Source organism: Felis catus (genome assembly GCF_018350175.1).
Source record: "Felis catus isolate Fca126 chromosome C2 unlocalized genomic scaffold, F.catus_Fca126_mat1.0 chrC2_random_Un_scaffold_69, whole genome shotgun sequence".
Classification (NCBI taxonomy): domain Eukaryota; kingdom Metazoa; phylum Chordata; class Mammalia; order Carnivora; family Felidae; genus Felis; species Felis catus.
In genome coordinates this window covers 45,602-70,423 of record NW_025408507.1, presented here as the reverse complement: position 1 = coordinate 70,423, position 24,822 = coordinate 45,602, and the positions used below count along the sequence as shown (strand labels likewise).

Here is a 24,822-nt window from a genome sequence, read left to right as displayed (position 1 = left end):
TTTGCTCTCTGTTGAGGCAGTCTCCTTGCTCCCTTATTAAGAGTTAGTATGAAGCCCTGAGTTCTTGGATAAGAAATACTTTATCACAGTGTCATCGCAAAGGAAGGAAATGAGCAGTAGGTGCTGTGAGTCACACCTTGCTTTTGAGAGAATTTCTAGAGTTAAATGCTCGCATTTGTTCTCAACATGTCAAAGACCTAGCAAAAATCTGGTTTCATGTCAATGTGAAACATAGCTGAATAATGGAAAGTGACCTTTGGGTTTTAAACATTTCCCTTTCTAGGTTTCTTGTACAATTTTCTATGTACAAGACACGAACCTACAAGGAACTCAGAATACATTGACCATTTTATGAAGCTAAGACTTATTTGCTATCAGGATGTTTTAGTGCCAAATCTCAGGACTTCAAGCCTCCACTTACTGCCAACACCTCTTTCAAAAAATTCACAAGTACAGTGGTTTCAGTAGTAAAGGTGTATCTTTCTCAAAAGCTTTTATTTGTACGAGCATTTCTAGAATGTCATGAGTAAATAAATACAAATAATGCTCTTTACTTTGCTGAAGTACTTACTTGTTAAACAGACCATCAAGGTAATGGCTACGTCTTGCATGAGATACTGGTAATTCCCAAAGAGCTGTAGCTGCTGGAAAGGAAATAAAAGTAAATATAAATGTTGCTTCTGCCATTGTAGCATTTTTATTATTGCCAACTCTCTTTCTGAACGTAATCAGGAAGCAACTGTTATTTTTCTCTCCTCCTTAAAAAGAAAGTAACTTACCTATGATCTTTAGCATCTCATTGTAGATAATGAAGCCAGATCACTATTTTCCCAGTGTTTAACTTAAATCCATGTTAGCAACAAGAGTCAGTCCATTGGGAAACACCCGGGCTTTGGCCACAGTAATCTGACAGCTGTAGTCTCAGCCTGGACATTTGAATTCTCGACATAAGATACCCGCTGGAAACTTCAAGCTTAAACATTTGAAATCCAGCCTCAAATCATTCAACAGGTGTTCCTCTCCATCCTATCCATGGATTGAGTTCACAAGTAGTTCTCTTGGGGTCCATTCACTTTTACAAACTGAACAACTGCCACTATTCCCAAGGAAGCCCATTACAGACTTCAGTCTGGTATGCTTGACTTTCTAAGGTCTGTGTAGACATAGAAGTTGTTTGAAGTTTACATTTATGGAGTCATATATAAAAGTCAGCATATAACCTCCAGAAATTCGCCTTGCAATACCTTTTGCAGCCAGGTCTGTTTATGTGCTTCATAGCTGCTGACTGAGCACTAACTTATAACGTGGTCTGAGCCATTACAGACCAGATTTATGCAAATGAGAAATATTTCTGGATTTTTAGAGTGTGAACCCAAGGCCCTGAAGTTTCTAATTTAAGGTCTCTGGGGGGCACTCTTTTCTGGGTCTAAACCATCAGAATGAATGGCTTCAGGCTAGACTATCATTCCAATTCTGTGTGTGAAGACTTTGAACTGAGAAATATTTCAGATTTTTAAGAAGATACAAATGATTCTTCATCCTCCATAAAGGGTTCCCAATGGTTCTCATCCTCTAATTCTCTGTCCTCTTTACATTTCTTTCTCACATCCTTCCTCTTCTTTCCCCCTCAGAATGGTGCAGTTATATATAGGCAGGGTGACATGAAACAGGGAGGAATTTTCACAGGCAGCTTCAGTATTTGTTCCGGAAGCCGTTTTCATAGAACTATGGGGATCTTCCAGCCTGACCTCCCAGAGGCATATAAAGGCTTGGCCAAGGGCAAGATCTAGTATGTTCTTAGTGATAAAGGCAGAATTTGAATCTAGGTTTTCTGACTCCCAGTCCAGTTTCTGTTTCTACCCACTGGTTGCCCCTTAGCCCTCTGTGTGTGATTCTTGTGCATGATAGCCCACCAGATGCTAGAGACCTGTGGTCCTCATTCATGTCTCAAATGTCCCAGGAAAGCAGTATAGTAATAAATGCTCTCTGAAGCGCTCCCTGAGTCTGTTGGATCATTTTACTCTAGAGCAAGTTATGACTGAAATAATGAAGATTTTCAACTTATACATATCTCTTCCATATAGCTATTTAATTTGTAAGTCATTATTTGTAAGTGATTATTTTTATCATTTAATTGCAAGTCTTTTTTTTTAATTTTTAAATGCTAATCCTTTACTAATGACATGTCTATGTGTCTAACTTCTGCGCGAGTTCAGAAGTAAAGCTCCAATATGTGAGTTTTTCTAGTTTTTGAGCCCTTTAAGGTCAAATTCCAGAACTTCTCTTTCTTTTTATCTCTTCTTAGTCTTTTGCCCGTAGTTGGAGACCGACTTCTTGTTGAGTTGTATTTACGCTGTTCTGAAGTTCTCTTCATACTCCAAGTGGAGAACTAAATGCTTGAAGAGGTCAAGTATCTTAGGTTATCTAGAACAAAACAGCACTGCTAGAAAACTGATCTCTAGCTACTTATTTCTAGCTCCATGCTGTGTGTGCAGTTATGCCAAGTTCCCAAGTTTGCAGACATCTGTTTTGAGAAATGTCATTTATTTATAAAACATTAAATCCTGTGTAGGAGCCACACCCCCAAGTACAAACCAAGTATGTAAATGCAATTAAAACTGGGAAGAAATTATTTTGGTTCATACCCAATAGAGCAGTGATGTACCAATAAGTTGGATTATGCCATACATGGTCAAGTATTTAAATACCCCAAAGGATGAAACCAGAGCAGCTCGGCCTTCTCTGTTTAAGAAAAGATAAAAATAACTGGTTATGCATAATATACACCTCCCAGTCTTTTATATTTCAAAGGGAGTTCAAATTTAATAGCTTGTTGATATACATTCACTTAATCAATGATTCATCGTCTCAATTATTTGTTGAAACACTCATCTGTTCATTCATTTTCAGCTTCTATCATGACCTCACTCATTGACTCACTTTTATTTAGGGCTTATAAGGTACCAGCATGGTGCTAAGAGTCATGGAGGATATAAATGAATCAGGCACAGTCTTTATTTTCAGTGAATTCAAAAGATTAACACATATATTACAAACACATGACATTATGATGAGATACAAAATGTCAAGCATTGACTCAGCTCTGACTCTTTACATCCTAACAACAGGCTTCTGAGAACTGAAGTGTGTATGTTTTGGAGTCCCGTGGAGACATTAAGCTAAAGGACAGGTGCTTTTGCAAGTTAGGAAGTATGGGTGTGACTCCAATATGTGAGATGAATTGGCTTTTGTTGGTTTCCATACTCCAGAGAGAACCCATGGTAATAATCTGAGCTGGTGTGCCCTTCAAAAGACATAAAGACAACAGTAAAAACCGCAGGTTAAAAAGTAAATATCCACCCCGCCTTGAAAAATCCTGTTTGGCTGCTATTCCCTTAACTGAGGCTTGGTGTGGTGGTGGGTTATGACAGGCCAAAGAAGACAACAACACAAGGCAGGAACACGTGATGGAGGGATGGTGAACTTGGCAAACAACCCCTCCTGCAGCCTGCTCTCATCAAAGCAGAAGCGAATTCACATGGGGGGCAGCCCATATCACCACCACCACCACCACCACCCCACATTGACATGGGCATTAGTGCTACTTGAAGCCTTTGTCAATGAAATGGGGACTCAAGAAGGAAAACCTTAAAAGACAAACTAATAACCACCTGGGCTCAGACAGGATGAGAATGTTTGGGAGGGATGGGCCAGGATGCGTTGGGCAGATGTCCTCCACCAGGCTGTGAGGCACTAACATTTGTTTTCAGCACAGAGGGTGCAGCAGCAGACAAGCTGAGAGTGGGTCAGGCACGTGAAGCCTAGACCGTTTTCTGACATAAACTTTGTGGTTTCATCCTTTTTCTCCTTTTGTGAAGGGCTCAAGAAGCCATTCTAAATAAAGTATGGGTCTCCAAAATTACTCCTATAATTATGAATTCTAAGAAGCCAATTCATTTATTTATGCAGCCTACAAACATTCCTCCAGTGCTCTGTTGTGTCCAGCTTAGTGCTGGGCACAATAATACAGAAATGAATAAGGTGCAGTCCTTATCCTAAAAGGCTTCCACTCTAGCAGCAAGTCAGTCATGTTTCAAAAGATACAAATGAAAACCTGTGGACCTATGCATTTAAAACTGTACCTCGCTGCCCCTCTGGTGGATGTTTTCTCAGAAATAAGCATACATCGAGGATAGCAAGGGTAAAATGGGCCTAACAGAGCTGAACCGTATCTAATTTTTATGACTCTAGGAAATAAAAAAGCAAAGAGCTTCTACCTTGAGTCTTACTAAACCATCTGCCACTAGAGAAATTTTACACCATGATGTGTATCTTAAAACACTGCATTCCATTCACAAATGAATTGGGCCATGTGTATGAGACAGCATCTGAAGTTCAAATTGCACTGCCTCTCAGATGGATCAAATAGGCACTTGTGCAACCATCCAAGAGTTTAAACTCCCTCCACACCTGTTGCTCCAGCTTACCCTCCATAACTCCCACCTGAGAAGCCTCCCAACAGGAGGCTTAAGGAGGCCGAGAAGCCTGGGCTATTGGGCTCTACACTCTCCAGTTAAAATCCCATTTCTAAATGTGGCTCTCCACTTCTCCCACTTGGAACGTTCTCCCACCTCCTTCCCGTTTACGTACTTCCTATCCATCCTTCAAGTCCCAATTCCCCTCCTGAAACCTTCCCTCCTGGCTTGAGTTACCAATCGGAACTACTGGAACAATTACCATATTGTTTGAGCATTAATTTTTTTAAACTAATTTGTTGAGCACTTCTCACTGATCAGGCAGATGATTCTCTGTTTTGTGATTATATTTCTATCTCTCTGTACCTTTACTGGAACATGAGTCTTCCAGGACAAAATCTGTCTCATCCTTTATCCACCATATTTCCAAGCACAGTATTTTAAAAAGCTCCATGAGTTGTATTGACGTAGGGACAGGGTCCTGGGCACTCTCATTTCGTAGTCACTGGCTAGGAATCAAATTTAAGGCAGTAGAGAGTAAGGAGAGGACTTGGAGACAGTCTCTCAAGACAATCCAGTAAAACATAGTGCCTGCTTGGCTATGGATGAAGAAAGGAGAGAGTTCAGATTGCTCTGAAGATCTGAGGGCTCTAAGGACCAGATAGTTCTCAGAAGCAGAGAACATGGGAGTTAGGAAGAGGATCTCCTGCTCTGGAGGCAGGAGAGCTGCTGATGTTTGAGGGTGTGGAAGGACACAGGGGCAGGCACCCCGAGATCAGAGAGATGTGTCAAGCTGTCTATTTGCTATGCAACCAGACACGGGCATAGAATTTCAAGCAAAGCACCTTTAGGTGAGTAACTCCTGCTAGTAGGTGCCCATTCAGATGCACAGATGCACCAGGGGACATGCTGGAGAACTTCATGTTCATCCCTTTGGAATAAACTTCAAGTTTCAGGGATGTCTTTCAAACCACTGGCTGTGAAGATGGCCTAAAGTTACTCCACAGTGTTACAGGGAGCAACAGAAGAGTACGATTTGTGAACAAAATATAAAACCTAACGTTTTATTCTTAACTACGTTTAAACTATGAGTAGAGATGAAAATCAGTAATGAGAGCAGAGTGGAGGTGAGGGAGCTATCATGACAAAAAAATGGTCTTTAATTCCTTCCCCTTCCCTCGATTGTAAAAGTCTTGCAATCATTTTGGATATTTGCTGATTGGTAACTTGGAGAGATAACATTATCTGGGGAGGCTATGTGATGGAGTGTTTTCTTTATGCTGCCTCACCCTTCCCAATCCCCAGGAGGAAGGTTCCAGTAAGCACCCAACATACAAGATAAGGGAGAGAAGTAAGAAATGCAATCAGTTTTTAAATATCAACTCTACCTTTCAACTGTTCATACAATATAGCCTTTCATCCATCCTTTCAGCCTCGGCAAAGGTCACTTTTTGTGGTTTTTACCAGCATTCCCAAGCAGCACAAATGGCCCCTTAACTGGTGCTTGGATAGCACTGTACCCATACCTCTGTGTGACATCACTTTAAATTGTGGTTGAATTCTGTACAGAGCCAGACAATGAGCCCGTCGGTCATGAGGGTGGAATGGAACTAGTGGCTTACCTGATGAGATGAGGCACACACGCGATGTTGGCTATTTTCGAGGTGAAAGGGGAGGCTACAGATGCCTCCTGCTCTGACAGCGAAATGCCCGCATGAGCCATTTTCAAAGCCTAGAAGGATAAATCCACGTTACACCCATGACTCCTCGGGCCACGTTCTATTTGAACACCATGAGCTATTCTTCACATTATTGAGTTTATAACCCTGTAACCTTCCAGCCCTGGGTGTCTGTTTATGCGGTCCCTCCACATGGAGTACTATCCCCCTCCAGATCCAGAAAGTCATCAACCAAAGAGGCGCCAGCTAAACAATGCTCCTGGGGCAAAAGAGTGGTGCGTGCGTTCATATGCATGTGTGTGCATTGCTTGTGCAGATGTAGATGTGATAAGCAAAAGGAAGGAATCATTCAAGAAGTCAACTGAAAAGGTGATAGCATTTGGATGGGTATGTGTGGAGGTCTTCCTCATCACAGTTCTTACACTCAGCAGACCATCTTCACGAACGATAGGAAAAGATATCAAATCCCCACCTTTCCTTAGGCTGCCTGATATAGCCAACCAGTTAACTGTTGGGACGAAGTACGGGGCTCACAGCATCTTCACTGGAGACAGGGACTGAATCGTACTTATCACACATCCTTCCAGGACCTGTGTTGCCTCACTAAAATAAAGGCTAATTCATTGTCGCAAGACTCGAAACGGCCCAGAGAGAGCATAGAGCAGACAGTGGCCAATAAGCAGGCCAGAGTCAATTTTTTAATCCCATAAGAATTGTATGAGCATAAAATGAGATTTCGTAGTTCTGTTATTCTGTAGAACCGCAAAGCATCTGTTTACCGTGGCTGGCACATACTAAATTCATGTTCAATACACATTAGAATAGTTCCTTCTCCCTTTATTCTCAGTATTTTGTATCTCTATTGCATATTTTAAGATCATCTGTTTTATGCTTGGGTTAATATATAATGTTTAATGTTTATTTATTTTTGAGGGAGACAGAGCATGAGTGGGAGAAAGGTAGAGAGAGAGGGAGACACAGAATCCAAAGCAGGCTCCAGGCTCTGAGCTGTTAGTACAGAGCCTGACACAGGGCTGGAACTCACGAGCTGCAAGAGCATGACCTGAGCCGAAGTCGGATGCTTAACCAACCGAGCCACCCAGGGGCCCCTATTTGGATTAATATTATGCATGATTCTTTCCACCACTAGATAATGAATTTTAGGGGGGCAGAGACTATGTCCTTTTTTAGCACTTATTTGTTTTGTCTAATTTCTACATAATTATGGGAATGGGTAACTCATTTTAGGTTTTGAAGCGTAGACTAACAACGAGCGTCTTCTCGTGAAACATAAGGTAGAAAAATTCATAATAGATCTCTAAGCGTGAACACAATTTTTCACAGAACTTAGATGAAAATATTTAAAAAGAGAGGAACACAACTACCAAGATCCTAAGGATCTAGTAGGCTTTGGAAATACAAAGCAATCCCGTTCAGTTTTGTGCTGAAGATTTTGTACTGAAAATATTTGCTTACGCACATAAATCTTCAAGGTGGGCTATTATTTCAACCATATCTTCAACACTCAGAGTCTAAAACACGTACTGCTTTCTCTTGTGTATGGGAAGGCATCTGCTGAGAATTATTTAATTTAGGCCTGTCTATAGTTTGTCATAGCCACATAGCTTGGTCTGCGATTTCACTGATATGCATACTTGATTTTATACAAAATTCAACACTTTAAACCATCAGTTTCAAACGTTTCCTTCACTCGGCCTTTACCACTCGTGTTCTACTCACCCCACAGTCATTAGCTCCATCTCCGCACATGCCCACATAGTAACTGCAGGGGACGGATAAAACACATTAATGCCTTAACGCCTCTCGGGTAATTTTTATCACAACCAACTCACACGTGATGTATGTGTGTGTGTTGAACACATGTGGCATCAGGCTCATGGCAAATGACTTGGAGAGAAATATCCCCAGAGGAATAACGCTGTTGTATTTGTTTCCACCATGTGGAAATGACAGTGATTTTGCCAAGGACGGCCACCAAGATTACACATTTCAAAACAAGTCCCGGGTGATTGTATCCATCAGGGCTAAGCTTAAGCGTGTGCAGCCATAATCACAGCACTTCCCACACCTGATGCACCGAATAACCTGATCCATCTGTGTTTTTTGGGGGCTGATGCCACTGGAAGTTTAGACACTAGGATGAGAAACCTTTGGGCAATGGTTGAACAGATAGAACCAAAAGCATATACACATAATCTTGAGGCATTCTGGAGTGATATGAGAGCATATGCTCCTCATCTCTACCAGTTTGGTGTGCAAACCCCACAGCATGAATAGAAGCGTAATAACAAAACCAATACAGGCAAAAAATAAAGTTCTTGGACAGTTTCCTTATGATTAGCTGACACATAAGAGATGGTCAATTTTATAAGTCAAAAATGGTCAAAACAAACAAACTCATAAGATTCAACCCAATATTTGGCAGGTATATACGAAAATATTCTTATAAACATTTCATGGGCTCACACGCATGTCATGACTGTGTACATTTGCTGAAGTGGGTCCTTTTCTTCAGGCTCAAATCACATATTTAGTCTTTATATCACACAAAGAATCTTACATCAAGTGCTCCCTGAATTCAGAAGACAACTCAGACAACCTTATGTGCATTGTCAGTGATAAAATCAGGAGGAATAAGATGGGGAAATCGAGAAGACAGTTCATTCCGAGACAGCATATTTTCCTGAATTGATTTTTCTTTAAGAGAATATAGCTTTTCAAAAGTAAGCATATAAATTGGCAAAATTTCTTAGGCATTGAGATGGGTAAAATTACTTTCTTCGGCTACTGTCATGTAATGACCATGTAAGTAAAATAGTCACTTAAACACTGGCTACTAACCCAGCCTCAAGGCATTATGGGAGTTGATAGGCATTCTTTTTAAAACTTCCCTAAGAATGTTTTGGCAACACAAAATAATAGTGAAAGGCAGTCTCCTGATTTTAGCTACTACTTGTCAGTAATTATCTGGTTTCACTACTCTCTTTCCTTTTCACTTTCTGGAAATATGAAGCTCAGAAATTATAACATTCCCAGAAAATTATAGGTAGGTTAGGTCTCAAGAAGAACCATTTCACTCTGATGTACATGGTTATCTATATTTTTGAAGGAGATAAAAAAAAAGGACTTTATTATTATTATTTTTTTTTACTTTGGCCTCCATACACAAACCATGGCTAGGGCCAGATACAGTGAGACTATCATTCCACCTCTTTTCTACTGGTCCTGGAATCATTAACATATCTTCTAATGGACCAACCTCAAATAATTCCAGGGGATGACCCACACACTTCCTCATTTTTCTCATTCTGAGATATATAAGCCCCTGTTTTTTCTCTTCCCCACATCCAAGCAGAGGATCTTCCTTTAAGTTATGCTGTATGGGCCACAGAAGGAATGCTGTATGGGGTAGGCAGCTTCCAAAATGGCTCTATGATTGCCATCTCCTGGTGTTCAAGACGTTATATAAAGCCCTTCCCTGGGTGTGGGCTAGACTCAGTGACGTGCCTCTAATAAAGAGAATACAGCAAAAGCGATGGGATGTCTCTTCTGAGATGAGGATATAAAAAATGGTGATCTCTCTCCGTCTCTCTTTCACTCACTCTTGTGGATGCTAGCTACCACCCTATGAGCTGCCTTATGAAATGATCCATGTAGCAAGGAGCAGAGGGTGGCTTCTGTCCAACAGCTACAGGGAACTAAAAAATCCTGCCAACAGCACGTGAGGGAGGCCAGTGGCGGGTCCCTCCTCCTCCAGCACTGAGGTAGCTGCAGTCCTGCCTAACACCCAACTGCAGCCTTGTGAGAGGCCTGAGCCGGAAGACTCAGCTCGGCACACCTGGCTTTCTGACCCGTTGGAATGTAAAATAATAAGTGGTGTTATTCTAAGCCACTAAATGTGGGGTTAATTTGTTACACAGCAATAGTTAATGAATACACTCTCCTTTCATGCAATAATACCTACTTTAATTTCTGAAATTCTTCAATAAGACTAGATTTCTGCCCAGGAGACATTCTTGCAAAAATGGTTCCATTCACCAGGATCTAAAGAGAAAAACAACTACTGCAATAACAGGATGAACACTATTTTTAATTTTTAAAGTTTATTTATTTAGAGAGAAAGGGACAGAGAGAGAGCAAGGGAGGGGCAGAAAGGGAAGAGAGAGAGAGAGAGAGAGAGAGAAAGGGAATCCCAAGCAGGCTCTTTGCTGTGAGCACGCACCCACCATGGGACTCGATCTTATGAACCACGAGATCATGACCTGAACCAAAAACAAGAGTTGGACACTTAACCACCTGAGCCACCCAGGAGCCCCCAAGGACACTTTAAAAAAAAAACAGCCCTGAAAGTCATTCCCAGCCACTGTTTGAATATAACAATAGGTGGTGTGTCGTTAGCCCAAATGTCAGGACAGGGAGAAAGGGGACTCAATGCTTTAATATTTAACTTTCACTTTCATCTCCCATCACAACTTTATGACTTTTTTCCTGGCCATTTTTCTGAGATTGGATAAGCTCTAGTCAATAATAGCTGAAAAGCAGCAGAGTATATGGGACAAAAATGCTTAAGGAAATACAGTTCTTTCTACTAAACACTATCACCACAAATGCAGCATAGAGGAAAAGCGATAGGTGAGGAGTGGAGACCAACATTCCATTCTCAGCTCTGGTCCCACTAGCTGGGCAAAGCTTAGACAAGGGACCTAAACTCTCTGAGTCTCAGCTTCCCCATCTCCTCAATTAGGTACTGCACTAGAGCTTTCTAGAAGCCTCTGGGGTCTAGATTCAATGGTCTTGTCTGTTAAGGTGACAGAATTTTCAAGAAACTGCTAACAGATGGTTGCTTGCCCTCAGCTTGTGCTCCACTTATCTCCTTCACACTGACAGCACAACCCTGCACAGCACTATTTTTAAATAGACACACAGAGGACAAGATAACAAATGATTTTGAAAATAAACCACGGGGTCTTTGTTTCCTGCTGCTGTAATTTAAGAATCCAGATAGGAAGGGGATTCTTCCTGACATGAGTTGGTGGCTTTCAGAGAGAGGCTGACCGACAAAAAAGGCAGCACATTTGGAATTATTTGGAGGTCCTCCCTGCTGGGGAGGGAAAGGAGGAGGCAGACTGGGATTGGGCTGGCCATGGGGTGGGGGGTGAAGAGCTGTACCAGAGCTCAGACTCTGAAGAGGGGGTTATGTGCATGTGCAGGATCAGGTAGGGCTGGGGAACTTCTGAAGGAGCACCTTTGGGGGTGTTTATTTCACAAATCTGAGAAAACCTCACTGATCATCACCTTCACTATTCTCTTCCTCTTTTTTTTTTTTTTTTTTTTTTTTTTTGCCTCACTAATTTGAGAGCAAAACATTTCATTTCACCAGTACTTACTTTTGGAAGCAAGCTGTTGAAATGCTGAAATATCACTTGGTAGGATTTCCCACTCATTGCAAAATGGTAACAGCTCCCTCTTGCTCCATCAAGCACCGAACTGTTCCCAATGTTAACGCAGGTTTCCTAAATTCAAAAGGGCATTGTTTCCACATGGGCTCTTAAAGAATGTCTCTGCTTTCCTATGTTTTATGGAAGGAAGTGTATTTAAGTTATGCAATATTGGGGCCAGCAAATACATAATGTGCAATTTGTCCATGGAACCTAGACTCCGATGAAGAAGACACTCAAAATGTCCTTCCCAAATTATATGAACATATGAGACATTGAAAACACGATGCTCAGGATCATGTCCTAGGAGTTCATACATGTATGTCAGTCTGCTGAGGAAATCCTTCCGAGGTACTCGTTAGTGATTCCAAGGAAGAGTAGAAAACATTCTTCCCTCCTCTTCCTCTCCTCTTCATGCTTTTATTTCCTAAGATCTTTTTTTTAAATTTTTTTCAAAGTTTATTTATTTTTGGGACAGAGAGAGACAAAGCATGAATGGGGGAGGGACAGAGACAGAGGGAGACACAGAATCAGAAACAGGCTCCAGGCTCTGAGCCATCAGCCCAGAGCCTGACGCGGGGCTCGAACTCACGGACCGTTAGATCGTGACCTGGCCAAAGTGGGCCACTTAACCGACTGCGCCACCCAGGCGCCGCTATTTCCTAAGATCTTTTACCAGTCATTCACTCACCAATCATTCCCCAATTTCTTCCTTGTAAAATAGGCAGACTCTTTCTTCAGAGCCTAGCTCCTTATAGCACCTGCCTTCTCCCCACCTCAACAGGCAACATGTTCCTTCATGGTGTTCCACTCCTCTTCCATGCCCTATGTTCCATTGCTCCAGCTCTTTCTCTCCTGCCCTCCACTTGTCAATGTGCTCCCATCACTGCATTCAAGCTCTACCTGGCTCAGCCCCAAGAGAGAGCACCTGATGAATGCACATGCACTCAGTGTTGACAGCTGATCATGCTTTTTCATGCAACATTTCTCAGGGGTCCTTACATTAGTGTAGAACTCTGAGTTCAAATAGCATAGAAACTGAGAACATTCTTTTCACTAGAGGGATTCATCTTGATATTCTGAATTGGGAAGCAAGGAGATATACCCCTCTCTTTCCACACCCCTTCTCCCAACTGCAAAATAGCCAACAAAAATATGCTTAAAGCATTCCACATGAAGCAAGGAAAGAATTCCTTCTGCTTTCAATAGAAATTTGGATAGGGAAAGTGTGGTGGGAGGGAGCCAGACTACCCAGCGATGGCCAAAACTTCAGTAAAGGTATTAGTGAGTGGGTAGTGTGAGTGGATTGTTTGTTAAAAATTAGTGAAGACCTGATTTTTATCACACAGTGAAATGGAGGCAACGTGCATTGACACAGAAGCGAGTTTGCAAAGATATACGCACCAGAATTCTGCTGAAAGCGCAGATAGAGCTGTCATCTTTTAAAGCCAATGTGATGGGGTTTGAGCCAAGCAGGGGTAGGGTCACTGTACAGTTGTGCAGTTTGTATACTGTACAAGGCCTACTCTACATTTAACAATCCAAAGGGCTGGTCAGCCTGAAGGAAGTGAGCATTTTGTAATTTATCAACTGGAGGACCATCTGGAATTCAGACAAAGGCAGAGGTGCCACATTTAATGATGGGAAGTCAGGCTGCAGCCCTTTTTTTTTCAAAAAAGCACGGGAAAGTTGCTATCTCGAAAAGCTTGACACTTGCTAACTTAATGTCACGAACACAGCACAATCTAAATGGCCATGGATCTGGGGGCTCCTGGGTGGCTCAGTGAGTTAAGCGTCCAACTTCAGCTCAAGTCCTGATCTCAAAGTTAGTGAGTTTGAGCCCCGCGTCGGACTCTGTGCTGACAGCTCAGAGCCTGGAGCCTGCTTCAGATTCTGTCTTCCTCTCTCTCTGCCCTTCCTCAGCTTGCAATCTGTTTCTCTCTCTCACACAAAATAAACATTAAACTTTTTTTTTAACTTAAAGAAAAAGTATTTCTGAAAAAGTCTTTAAAAAAATAAACAAGTAATTGCCCATGGATCTGGGTGCTATCAGACAGACCTAAATTTGGATTCCTGCTGCAACTTGCCAGTGGTGTGTCTTGGGCAAGTTTACCTTGTTGGACCTCAGTTTTCACATTTGTGAATTGAACAGTTTGTCAACTGTATAGGCCAACTATGAGATTCAAATGGGAAATATGGACATAAGTTCCCAACCACATTGGAATCATGGGCTGATGCCAGCTCCCAACCCAGAGATTTGGATTTAACCAGTAAAATCTTGGCACTGGAAGATTTAAAACTCTTCCAGGTGATTTCTTCGTGCACCCAGGGCTGAGAACTGCTAGTGCAAATACTAAATGCTTTGCAAACTTCAGAACCTCCAGCTGTGAAGGGTTTTGACTTTGGTGACTTCTAATGCCCAGAGAAGGCCGCCCGGGCGAGAGCTGTATACCATCAGCCCAGGCCACCAAGGGACCTTCTAACATTTGCTCACATTCTTCTCTGGTCCATTCTCCTGGTTTTCAACCAGCTGCCAAGTCACAGAGGCAGGAACCAAATCTTCTGGTTCTTTGGCTTCAACAAGGATCACTTGGCTTCCTCCAGGAATCATTTCAGAATTCTTTGCCACAGTAATCGCTGTTTGAAGGTTGTCACCTAGATGACAAAGAGAGTCAGCTTGCTTTCTGTGTAAATCTCTCAGCAGCTCGAAATGAGCTTTGCCTCCTCTGAGTGGGCATACCCCAATATTTGTGCTCTTTGGGGGTCATTTCCCACTTTTGACTTTATTTGATAACCATATTTCTGTCCCTTTTGACCAAGACTGTCTGTCTCTAGTGGTCAAAAACAATGTCTGCATCTCCCTGCCACAATGGCATCATGTCTTCAGCATTGAATATTTTCAAAACATGCAAGGATGAATAAGGAAATGGTTACGTGCTTTTTGATGAACCCTCAGAAGACTGAGAGCCCCAAGTGGTGAAGATAACACGGGCCCACTCCGATCGCATGGAACCATTTTGGGGATCTGGATTGCAGTCAAACAGAGACTAGAACACTGAGGGCTGGGCCATGCGTGGACTGGATCAGCATATGCTATGCCTGCCCCACAACCCTGAAGGACAGGTCAGTAGAGTCTTATACCCTTTACACAGAAGTCTCACTGGGGTTCTTGATAAGCACGTATCCGTTCTTGTGTTTAAACATTTACTGTGAGCCTAACTCTGGACCAAGCCCAAGTAGGGAGAAGGGGCATTAGACAGAGAATGAAGTATGGTCTCTGCTACCAAATCTCACAGTCATCTTGGGGCTGCTGCACTTGTGCCGCAAGAACAGGAGTCAAAGAACAGTAACACATGACAGCTAAGTATTTTTCCTTCTGCCTCAGCCACATGAACCCACTTAGCTCACATGGTCTTTTTCTGACACCTGGTATACATTGAACGTGTCAGGAGTACACACCTGTAATCATCACGGTCCTGATGCAGGCTTCATGCAGTTCCTTCAAGACTGACTTGCTTTCTTTTTTCAAGCGATTCTCCATTATGAGAAGTCCCAGAAATGTCAAGTCTGACTCCACCTTCTCTCTTGGGATTCAGGAGAAAATATTAAACTTATTTAAGGAGTCTTGATGGTTGAATTTATTTCTTCCTTAAAAAACTTTTTCTAAATTTTATCAATGTAATGCATGCATATATTTTAAAAATAAAAAAGAACCCAAAATCTTATGATGAAAACCAATAATCCCTGTCTCCACCCCTATTCACTCCTTCTCCTTCCCTGGGGCAACTATTTTTATATCTTTTAGCAACTTCTTCCATTTTTCAACTCCATTTTTTAAAAGAATGTGTTTATCTACCAACTCTTCTGTTGGTTTCTAAAATTTTTGTTAATCACACATATTTTGTTTTTAATTTCAAAGACCTTTTTTGTGACCTGGTAATCAGTTTAGTTAGGCATTTAGTAAGTCTACGGGATACTACGGTAATGGTTGAATATGGAATCATTCCTTTCAACCTCCATCTGTAACCTCCAGAAAATATATGATATCAGCTAAGTCTTCAAAAAGTTATCAGAATTTGAAATTGGAAGCTTGGAGTCTAACTGGGTTACACTCATTTTATAGGAACTCACGTCAGGAATGGAATAAATCTCAGGTGACTTTTTAAAAAGTCAACGTGGGGGGCCCAGATCTCTTTCTTAATCTCGCATTGTTCCTTTTTCTGCCCAGGGAGGAGTTAAGATTGCAGGAGGAGCTGGAGACCTAAGGACCTAACCTTGTTGGGTACAATCTCCCATGTTCAGTCCTGTCCCACGTCTACCTTCCACAGTACGTGATAGAGCTGAGTCTCTGCCTGTCAGGCTCTACAGGGTGGAGCAACTTCCTTCTCACCATCTCTCTCTCTGGCATGGCGTAGACCACACTTCTTTCATCCCTACTGATTCAGACTCCATTCACCGCCCCCCACCTACTTTTCATCTTACAGAAATGATAGAAATCTGTCTGCACTTAATCACCTCTCTAGTTTTCTTTGATGTTATTTATTTTCTATCTTGCTGGTACACACAGTCAGTAAACCTTCTTCAAGAGAAAGAGCAGAGTTGGATTTCTTGATGAAAAATATTACTCAAACTTAGATGGGAACACAGTGAGGAAACTTCTCTCTGGAGTACAGAACAAGTTACTCCATCTTTCATTCAAAAGTCCACTCAACAAACAATCACTCTGTTTTAGACCTTGTATTGGGCACTTGCTGAGTACTCAGATTATCAGATATGAATCCTGCCTCAGTGATCTCAGAGAATATTATGAAAGACCTACCTTAATAATGTGTTAAATTTCTATCATTTAACTTCATAGCTGTCTAATATACATTGGAGTCATATTTTCCCATTAGCTAGAACTAAAACAAAGAATCGTCCCACCAGTTTCTTCCAGTTTTGGTCTCAGGACTCTTCGGTTTTTCACCAATTCAGGCACTTGGGCCTCTTGCTACCTTGCAACATTCCCAGCAAATCCTTGTGTCAGGACCCTTGCACTCACTCTCCTGGCTGCCTGCAATACTCTTCTTCTGGATATCCTCACGCCATATCTCTGTTCAAATGGCACCTCTTCAGAGGACTTTCCCTGATCACTCCAGGTAAAATGGTATCATTATCTACCTTTCCCAATTAGGATATAAGCTTCTGAGGGCAAAGATTGTCTCACTTCAGAATCTTCAGCGCCTTAAAAAGTATCTCGTGCACCCTCTAACTCAATAGAAATTTGCTAAACCAATGAAAGGGAGAATTTTGACAAAGTATTTCTTCTGTTTGTTAGTGTGGGGTGTTTTATTTTTTCCAAAAGAAAAAAAAGAGAGAGAGAGACAGAAAGAAACTCTTCTACTTCCCTTTTATGACACACCAGTTTTTAAAGAAGTTTTTGATCTTTCTGATTCGAAAACTTTGCGAAATATAATTTGATTCTAAAAAAAAAAAACACTTTTCCCTTACTCTGTTTGAAAATAGTAGCGAAATTTTAAGGAGCATAATAGGATCCTGATATTCTCTGGGAAAATCTGAGATGATTGGAAATCTAGCACATTTGATCATCACTTTCTTATTCTGTTATATTTATAATCATGTTTACTCCTCAGTGACTTTTAAATGAGAACATCACAGCTACATTAGTGTGTGGCAGCTGGGTGGTGGCAATATTCCTGGTCAAACTACAAGAATTTTTTTCTTCACACATAACCTTAGCTTTTGTTATTAAAATTTTTGCCTTGAGAAATTACAAAACCCTGTGTGTTATGGGTCTTGGTGCTTTCTGAAGAATAGCTAACACCTTTAATGTTAAATCTGAGAGTGCCATAATTTATTTCATTGATTTCAAAATGAGCTTTGTGATTCTATTTAGATTAAAATGTCATGGCTGAAAGACTCCTTAAAGATCATCCACTCTTACACTTGAGAGACGAGGGAAATAGACACAGTGCAAGGAAGGGACAAAGATTCTATTAGAACACATGGACATAGCTTGTAAACAGTAACATTGAACCAAGGATATCCAAATCTTATGTGAAGGTGCTAATTGTACGTAAGTGAGGGTTTCTCTATCAGCAACACTACATCGAAGATAATGCATAGTTATTCAATGTTCCGCAGTATTTCACTACTCTTTTGTCTTAGACAATTCAAAAATAACCTTTAAAAACTGAGAAACATTAAAAGAGAAAAGAATCTGCAGATTATACTCTAATGAGGACATCTTATCCATTAGTGTAATTAATACTGAATCCTATTTCATATAACTCAACTTAGATTCACTACATCTCCAGGTCTGAAACCAGGTTTAAAGCATACTGGAGGTCAGTGTGTCACAGCGCCCACTCTCTCCTCCTCAACCCGTTTGTACGTAGGACCCCCAAGCCAGTCAGCCACACGATCTTCCAAGATTGAAGGAGTGTTGGTTAGTTTTGATTGGATGATGGACTGCCGGGCAGAGATAGCTCACTGACAGCTGGGAGTCAAGAGATCTGGACTACCATCTTTGTTCTACCTCCAACCAGTCTTCCCCAGTGTGGCTTACGGTTCCAAGTTAGGAGATAGGATGAGACGACTTTCCATTTCCAGGAAGCTTTCTCGTGATTGGAGCTGTCCTTCAGTCCATCTCCAGCATTCATTTACTTCACACACACAGACCCTGCTCTATTGTCGATATCTGACTTCCTTACCTCGCTATATTCTCTACATCTGAAAGCTTCTTCATCTTCAAGCCTTTATGGGCAAAAGCAATGACACGGAAGCCTTGTATTGTGTATTTCCTGAGTTCCTGTGGGAAATTCTTGGGTACTGTCAGGTGAGAGGAAAGAGGTAAAGGTAAGGTCACACTGAAGGCTGCCCACCTCCTAAGCAAGACTCTGGGATCCAGTCACTGTACCTTGTTTTAAAATTCCAAAAAAAAAAAAAAACTTTAATAGAAAAACTACAGCTCTGGCTAAAAGCCACAACTTCATTAGGGTGCTCTTATTATTCTGACAGAAATGAATGCCAAGGATGCGCCGGTCATCCCCTGGGTGTCAACTCCACTGGCTGGCTTTAATAAGGATAGACCTCACGACTATGTCTACAAGGATAAAATGAAAACAGCTGATCCTCTGGATCAGGGGTCAGCAAACTAAAGGCCAAATTTGGTCCATTGCTTGTTTTTGTAAACAAAGTTTTATTGAAATGCAACCATGCCCATTTGTTTATCATCTATGTCGGGTTTGGGGTCACAATCGCAGGGTTGAGCAGTTGAGACAGACACCATGTGGCCTGCAAAAACAAAGTTATTTTCCACCTAGCTCTTTGCAAAAAAGTTCGCAATCCCTGCTATAGAGGACAGACGACACAATGCCAACGTTTGTGTATTTTGGCATGGTAGTCATTACCAATATTACAATATTTGTGAAATCTTTATGGCTCATAGGATGCCTAGAAGAGCATTAAAAAGAACAGTGTAATGGAAGTGTAGTGGCTTAGCAAAACACTTGATTTCTAGTATCCACTCTACTGCCAACTAGCTCTCTGACCTTGGGCTTGGTAGGTCTCTCTTCTGGCTCCTCAATTTTCCCATCCATAGAATGAGAGGGTGTGGACCTCAATGTCCCCATTCAGCTCAACCTTCCTGTAATTCTAAAATGATCCAGAAGGTGGGGATCAAGGCATCGCCTAGCTCTCTATTTCCTAAATACAGGGGGAGAAATCACTGAAGTTATTAGCATATGTCAAAGATCTGAGGTCAGGACAAATAAGAATTGGAAAGGCTACCAGAAGGATGAGAGGTGAGAAGTGACTGGCCCAAACCCTTACCAGGGAGCAAGGGCAATAATCACCAGTTAAAATTTCAGGAAGATACTCACTTGCATCTGTGAGACTGAAAAAAAAAATGTATAGCAAAATATAGGCCATCAGTCTGTGAGGGATAGAGGGATAGAGGGATAGAGTGTTAGAGGTCATGGGAGTTCTGAGGAAGATCAAGGTCAGAAAAAGGGGCCGCTTCTAAGGTAAAAAAGGCTCTAAGTAGAGGGAGAAGTTAAAGCAATCATTTGCCAAATCTAAAATTGTGTGCACAAGTTGATGGCTATCAGCAATCATAGGGAGAATGTAGATGAAAATCAGGAGAAAAAGGACAATTTTATCCAAATGAACTCATTTGAATGCAACAATATCCTTACAAATCTGGGCTGCAGCTTAGTGCATATGTTTGTAAGACAAAGAGACAATACAAATCAGCTCAAAATCTAGCCCAGAAAGATGAAATAGCTGTGAAAATGATCAATTGCATTTCTCTAATACCGTCTAATTTGCTCTAATTACTTTGTGTGTGTGTGAAAGATTTATCTTGTCTGTATTCTCCTTCCATTGACCGGCACGAGGCCCTTACGTGGTGCCAGCCCCCAGAGGTGTCAGGTGGAGCGCCCCAGCTGCAGGTTGAGTGCAGGGCCCAGACCTGTCCCATTATTCCCTTCACACGTTCCTGGTTTGCTCACCCTTACGTAGCTTCCTGTTCTGGCTCCTGATATTTGCTTCACATCTCCTTCCCTGATACCCCATTGTGGTTGGACTTTTCTGGATGGATCAAAGCCAGATATTTACTCTCTGCCTCACGGCCTTGAAATGGTCACCTCTGTCTTATCAGATCTCCTGGGCCCACTTCTCACCCACTGAGAAAACAATCACTTCTACATTCATTTAGTCTTGTGTGCTTTGTGTGTTTGGGCTTCTAAAACATTTTTACCTCCTAAAAGAGAGAACAGGGTCAATTATTACCTGTTTCAGACTTGCAGAACTTGGCCAGCATCTCCGGGGCACCCTTCATGTACACATGGAAGTGATCCTCCCCTGCCACCTGAGCGACCACAGACATCCTCTGCAGGCTTGAGGAAAATGGAAACTGGCGCAAGATGGCTATGGCTTCCACGGGACTCTGAGACAGCACCAACAAAGGGGAGCTTAAGATGCTTGTGAAATTTCACAGATGCACACCAACAAATAGGACTTGCTCTGCAATGAACCCAGGGACGTCATGAAGTGGTATGTTTGTCACAACATTGATACTTTTCTGTCTGCCTCGATGGCGATTCCCTCATCAAGTTGTCTGGTTCTGCAAGACCTTTCCCTTTGACTGCCTGGAGAAATCCTAATCATCTTCCAGGCCAAGTTCACAGGTCCCTTCCTCTGTGGCACTTCTCTCTCATAAATAGTATTCACTCTCACCTCTGAACGCCTGCAGCTCTTTCTTCAGCCTTTATTATAGCAGTCGGCCCAGGGTATTGCACTGATTTGCACCTATATGGATTTTTCTACTAGCCTCTGTACTCCTCCAACACAGAGCCCCACACATCTAGCTCTGAAATCACTCTATCCCTTAGCACCTAGTGCAGTGCTCTAGCATAAGACAGGTTCATGAATAAATTTAAAAATAGATTCAGGAATGAAGGGACGAGCAAACCAACTATGGACACTGTTAGTTTCAAGGAGAAAGAGCTGTCTGATTTGAAAAAGCAAGTCATACCCAACTGGCTTTTGGTCCTGGCTTTATTATTATGTTTGAACCTGGCATCCCAAATGTGCGGTAGTCTGCATCGCAATCTTCCATTATCTGTTTCAAAATGAAAACATTCATAAGATTCCTTAGAGCAAAATAGTAAGAAAGAAATACCTCTCATTTACATAGCACTTGAAACTTTTCAAAGCCCCTTCCACATATTTTCTCTTGTAGGCCAATTATCTGAATACCATCATTGTCAAATTTCTGTTGCGTTATTAAGGACCTTGTTGAATGTCAAAAAGCCAGAAATATTGTGACTACAGTTTAAGTGGTAATTGATGGAAGAAATGCTGGCTACAGGCCAATGGCTCTTCCTGAATGGTATGACTAGTAATTGGATGAGAATTTAATATAGCTGAGCATATTAGCCCTCAGCTGAGTTAGGATTGGGTCTTGAGATAAACCTGGGATTAATTCTTATTCTGTATCTACGTTACTAGCCTAATTGGTTAGCTAGAGAGTTAGCAAGTTAGCTGCTGGCAAATTACAAAGCATATTTGAAAACAGTTTACATTCTTTGGAGGTTGCAACAGTATAAGTTACACCATTTGAGAAACCAATATTAACCTAAAATATAGGAAAGGCAGTCAGATATACAAATCAGAAAACAGGAGACAACATTTGGCCTCTGCTCCATCACTTACCTGTTTAACATTGGGGACAATGCCTCCATTTCTCCAGATCTCAAATTTCTTCTGAAAAATATTCTGACATCCCTTGTAGCACTAAAATTATTAGAGTCTACAAGGATATTTCCCCTCCTCCTTATGTTTCCTGACAGGTTCCTATCCACCAAAGGATATTTAATTCGATACTGTTTCTCACCTAGCTTTAAATTCTGCAAATCACTTTGCACTTCTATACTTTGCTTGGGGTGGATACCACTGCTCTTAAAGACAGTTCTTACAGAGCTAATCCTAGCAATTTATGTTCCTGCACAAGACCCCAACTTGTATGTCATTTGTACAAATAGACCAACACCCCTCGATGGAGAAGAGCCACCGTCAGAACCAGGATCAAAGTCACATATAGTAAGAATGACCCTAAGCAGCTCATCATTGTGTCTACGCGAAGGATGCCGGTGAGGGCAATGTGTAATAATTACACTGATTCCTCTCCGTTAAGATCCGGGAAAGTGATTATCCCTTTTGTGTTTAAGTAGAAGATTTCTCCACAGCAAATGCTTAAATTTTAACTCGCTGGTATCAAAAATTTCCATGTTTACCAGGTTTCCTCTTTTATTATTTTGGCTTCTAGAAAGCTACAATTTTGCCAGTACACACTTTTTTAAAAATTTTTTATAAGTTTATTTATTTTAGATAGAAACAGTGTGGGGGGGGGGCAGAGAGAGAGAGGGAGAGGGAATCCCAAGCAGGCTCCACACTGCCAGTGGAGAGCCCAAGTCGGGGCTTGAATTCATGAACCCGTGAGTTCATGACCTGAGTCAAAACCAAGAATCGGACACGTAACCCACTGAGCCACTCAGGTGCCCCTCCCCCCACTATAAATCTATACATCTATAAATTTGCCTTTCTGTGAGGTGTATTTCATGTCCCTGCAGTCATGTGTTTTCATTCCTTTAACATTCTGTTTAAATGCTGCCCTGTAGTTAAGATATCATTGTCAGTAGCTTGAAAACGTGTTTTGTTTTGGTTTGGTTTTTTTGGAGAGCAGAGTAACATAATTAACTAAATAGTGACTGACTGACTGAATGAATGAATGCTTTTCACTTGGTGGGCACTTTTCAATGCAAGCAGCCCCTGTAGGCTCATAGGATCAGTGCTTACCACAAGTCGGTGAGTGAGGCATTATTATCACCAATGCACACCTGAGGTAACAGACGCAGAATCTTCGTTCTGGATTTGGGGTCACACAGCTAGAAAGTGATGGGGTCAAGAGGTCTGCTCACCATGTCATGACAGCCACGAGAATGGGTTTATACCCTTCAACTGTTCATACTCAGCTCAAAAAATTGACCCAGTTGGACTGGGAAACCTTCAGGCTAGTATCTAGACCTATACTGTCTAATACAGTAGCTACCAGCCACCTGTGGCCATTTATATTTAAATTGATTAAAGTGAATAAAATTGAAAAATTCAGTCCTTGGTTGCATAGCCAAATTTTAAGTACTCGATAACCACATGTCGCCGGCTAGTGGCTACTCTACTGAATAGCACTGCTTTAGACCACTGTTTCCCTGTGAGTGTTACCGAGAATGTACTACGTTTTGGCCTGTCAAGGTTTTGTGGTCAAGAAGGTTTGGTAAATGCTGCTTATCCTATTCCTTCTTGAATATTCACAATGCACCACAGTATACTAAAGAAATCTGGTAGTCAATAAATCAATTTTACTTTCTTAAAACAGCAGGTTCCCAAACGATTTGATCACGGAACCTTATTTCAAGCTGCACTCATTAACAGAGTTCTTGGGAGCAGATACTGGGAAATTCAGGTAGTCAAACCTTCCTTCAATGTTGTTACAAATCTTCTCTGAGCTTCAATCAAAGTTAGAAAACTTTTCCACTTTCAGTAAGGATTTCTTCAAGTTGTTCTCATTTAGCCAAAACAAGAAACTATCATCTTACCCAGGCAGTGCCCTCAAACATTTTGAGGTCCAGTGGGTCTCCTTGGATGGTCCCATTGAGAAGGATCAGAGAGTGGCAGCTGGTCATGGCAGCACACAGCGGGCCCCATGGCAAAACCTTGCCTGAGGCAAAGCTATTCACTTCCTGAAAACTGGGAGAGAAGATGATTAAGAAATGAAAGTCTTCAACAAAATCATTTTACACACTCTGCCCCTTAAATCTTGCCAACACAGAGTTTCAATAATGCTTAACCTTTATGTTCAAATCCTTCCAGAGCTCTTCATGCCCCGTATGATAAAGTCTAAGTGCCTGGATATAATCACAGAGACTTCTGTCAGGTTACTTGAGGTCAGTGCCTAGGGTGGCAGTAAGCTCAGAGCCTGCAGCCTGCTTCAGAATCTGTCTCCCTCTCTCTCCACTCCTCCCCCCCTCATGCTCTCTCTCTCTCTCAAAAATAAACATTAAAAAATTTTAAAATAAAAGAAAAGCACACCTGGACTCTGAAATATTTCTCATGACTCAGTCCTTTGCCCTATTTCTAGAAACTCCTGGCATAGATATCCAGCGTCTCATTTTCCTTTATGATGGTAGACTGGTACAGTTTACCATTCTCATTTCCCATCTAATAGCCGAATGATAATTGTAGCCAGTGGTTTCTACACCCCGAAAACCTGAGCATTTGGGGAAAGGAAAAGAGAGGAGGGGTGAAAACTCTAAGCATCTTATTCCCCTTTCACTGGTCTGGCCAATAGAAGACAAAGCAGTGCCTGTCTGGACAAAAGCTTGGCCCGGCCATCTGAGCAACCAGGAGCTGAACCACATGAGTAGGGTTGAACCCAAGTATTTTCTGCAACACCGCACTGCCTGTTTGCTGTTATCTCGTGCCAGAGCTGTGATTGGCCCCGTCACTGTGCTGGAGAGCCCCTGCATGACTCAATGACAGAGTCTCAACCACTGTTTAGAGCCAAAGGGGGATATCTAGAGCTGAAGAGTCAAGGCATCTTGTACTTAGACCGAGGGGGCAGATCTCAGCCCTGTGGGGAAGGGGAGC

At 41.8% G+C, this 24,822-nt stretch overlaps 1 protein-coding gene across 5 annotated transcripts in view; it reads right to left on the bottom strand.

The window, feature by feature from the left end:
* The window catches only part of ATP13A5 (ATPase 13A5), an 89,863-nt gene that overhangs the window by 20,917 nt on the left and 44,124 nt on the right, over positions 1–24,822 (bottom strand). For all 5 annotated transcript variants that reach the window (XM_045051527.1, XM_045051528.1, XM_045051529.1 and 2 more), the window contains 12 exons: positions 23,772–23,922; positions 21,152–21,238; positions 20,407–20,563; positions 18,327–18,444; positions 15,073–15,197; positions 14,108–14,268; positions 11,563–11,688; positions 10,140–10,219; positions 7,895–7,937; positions 6,098–6,207; positions 2,646–2,742; positions 572–644 (listed from right to left, as the gene is read on the bottom strand). In XM_045051527.1, coding sequence (XP_044907462.1) covers positions 572–644; positions 2,646–2,742; positions 6,098–6,207; positions 7,895–7,937; positions 10,140–10,219; positions 11,563–11,688; positions 14,108–14,268; positions 15,073–15,197; positions 18,327–18,444; positions 20,407–20,563; positions 21,152–21,238; positions 23,772–23,922 — 1,328 coding nt within the window. The remainder of the gene's footprint in view (positions 1–571; positions 645–2,645; positions 2,743–6,097; positions 6,208–7,894; positions 7,938–10,139; positions 10,220–11,562; positions 11,689–14,107; positions 14,269–15,072; positions 15,198–18,326; positions 18,445–20,406; positions 20,564–21,151; positions 21,239–23,771; positions 23,923–24,822) is intronic.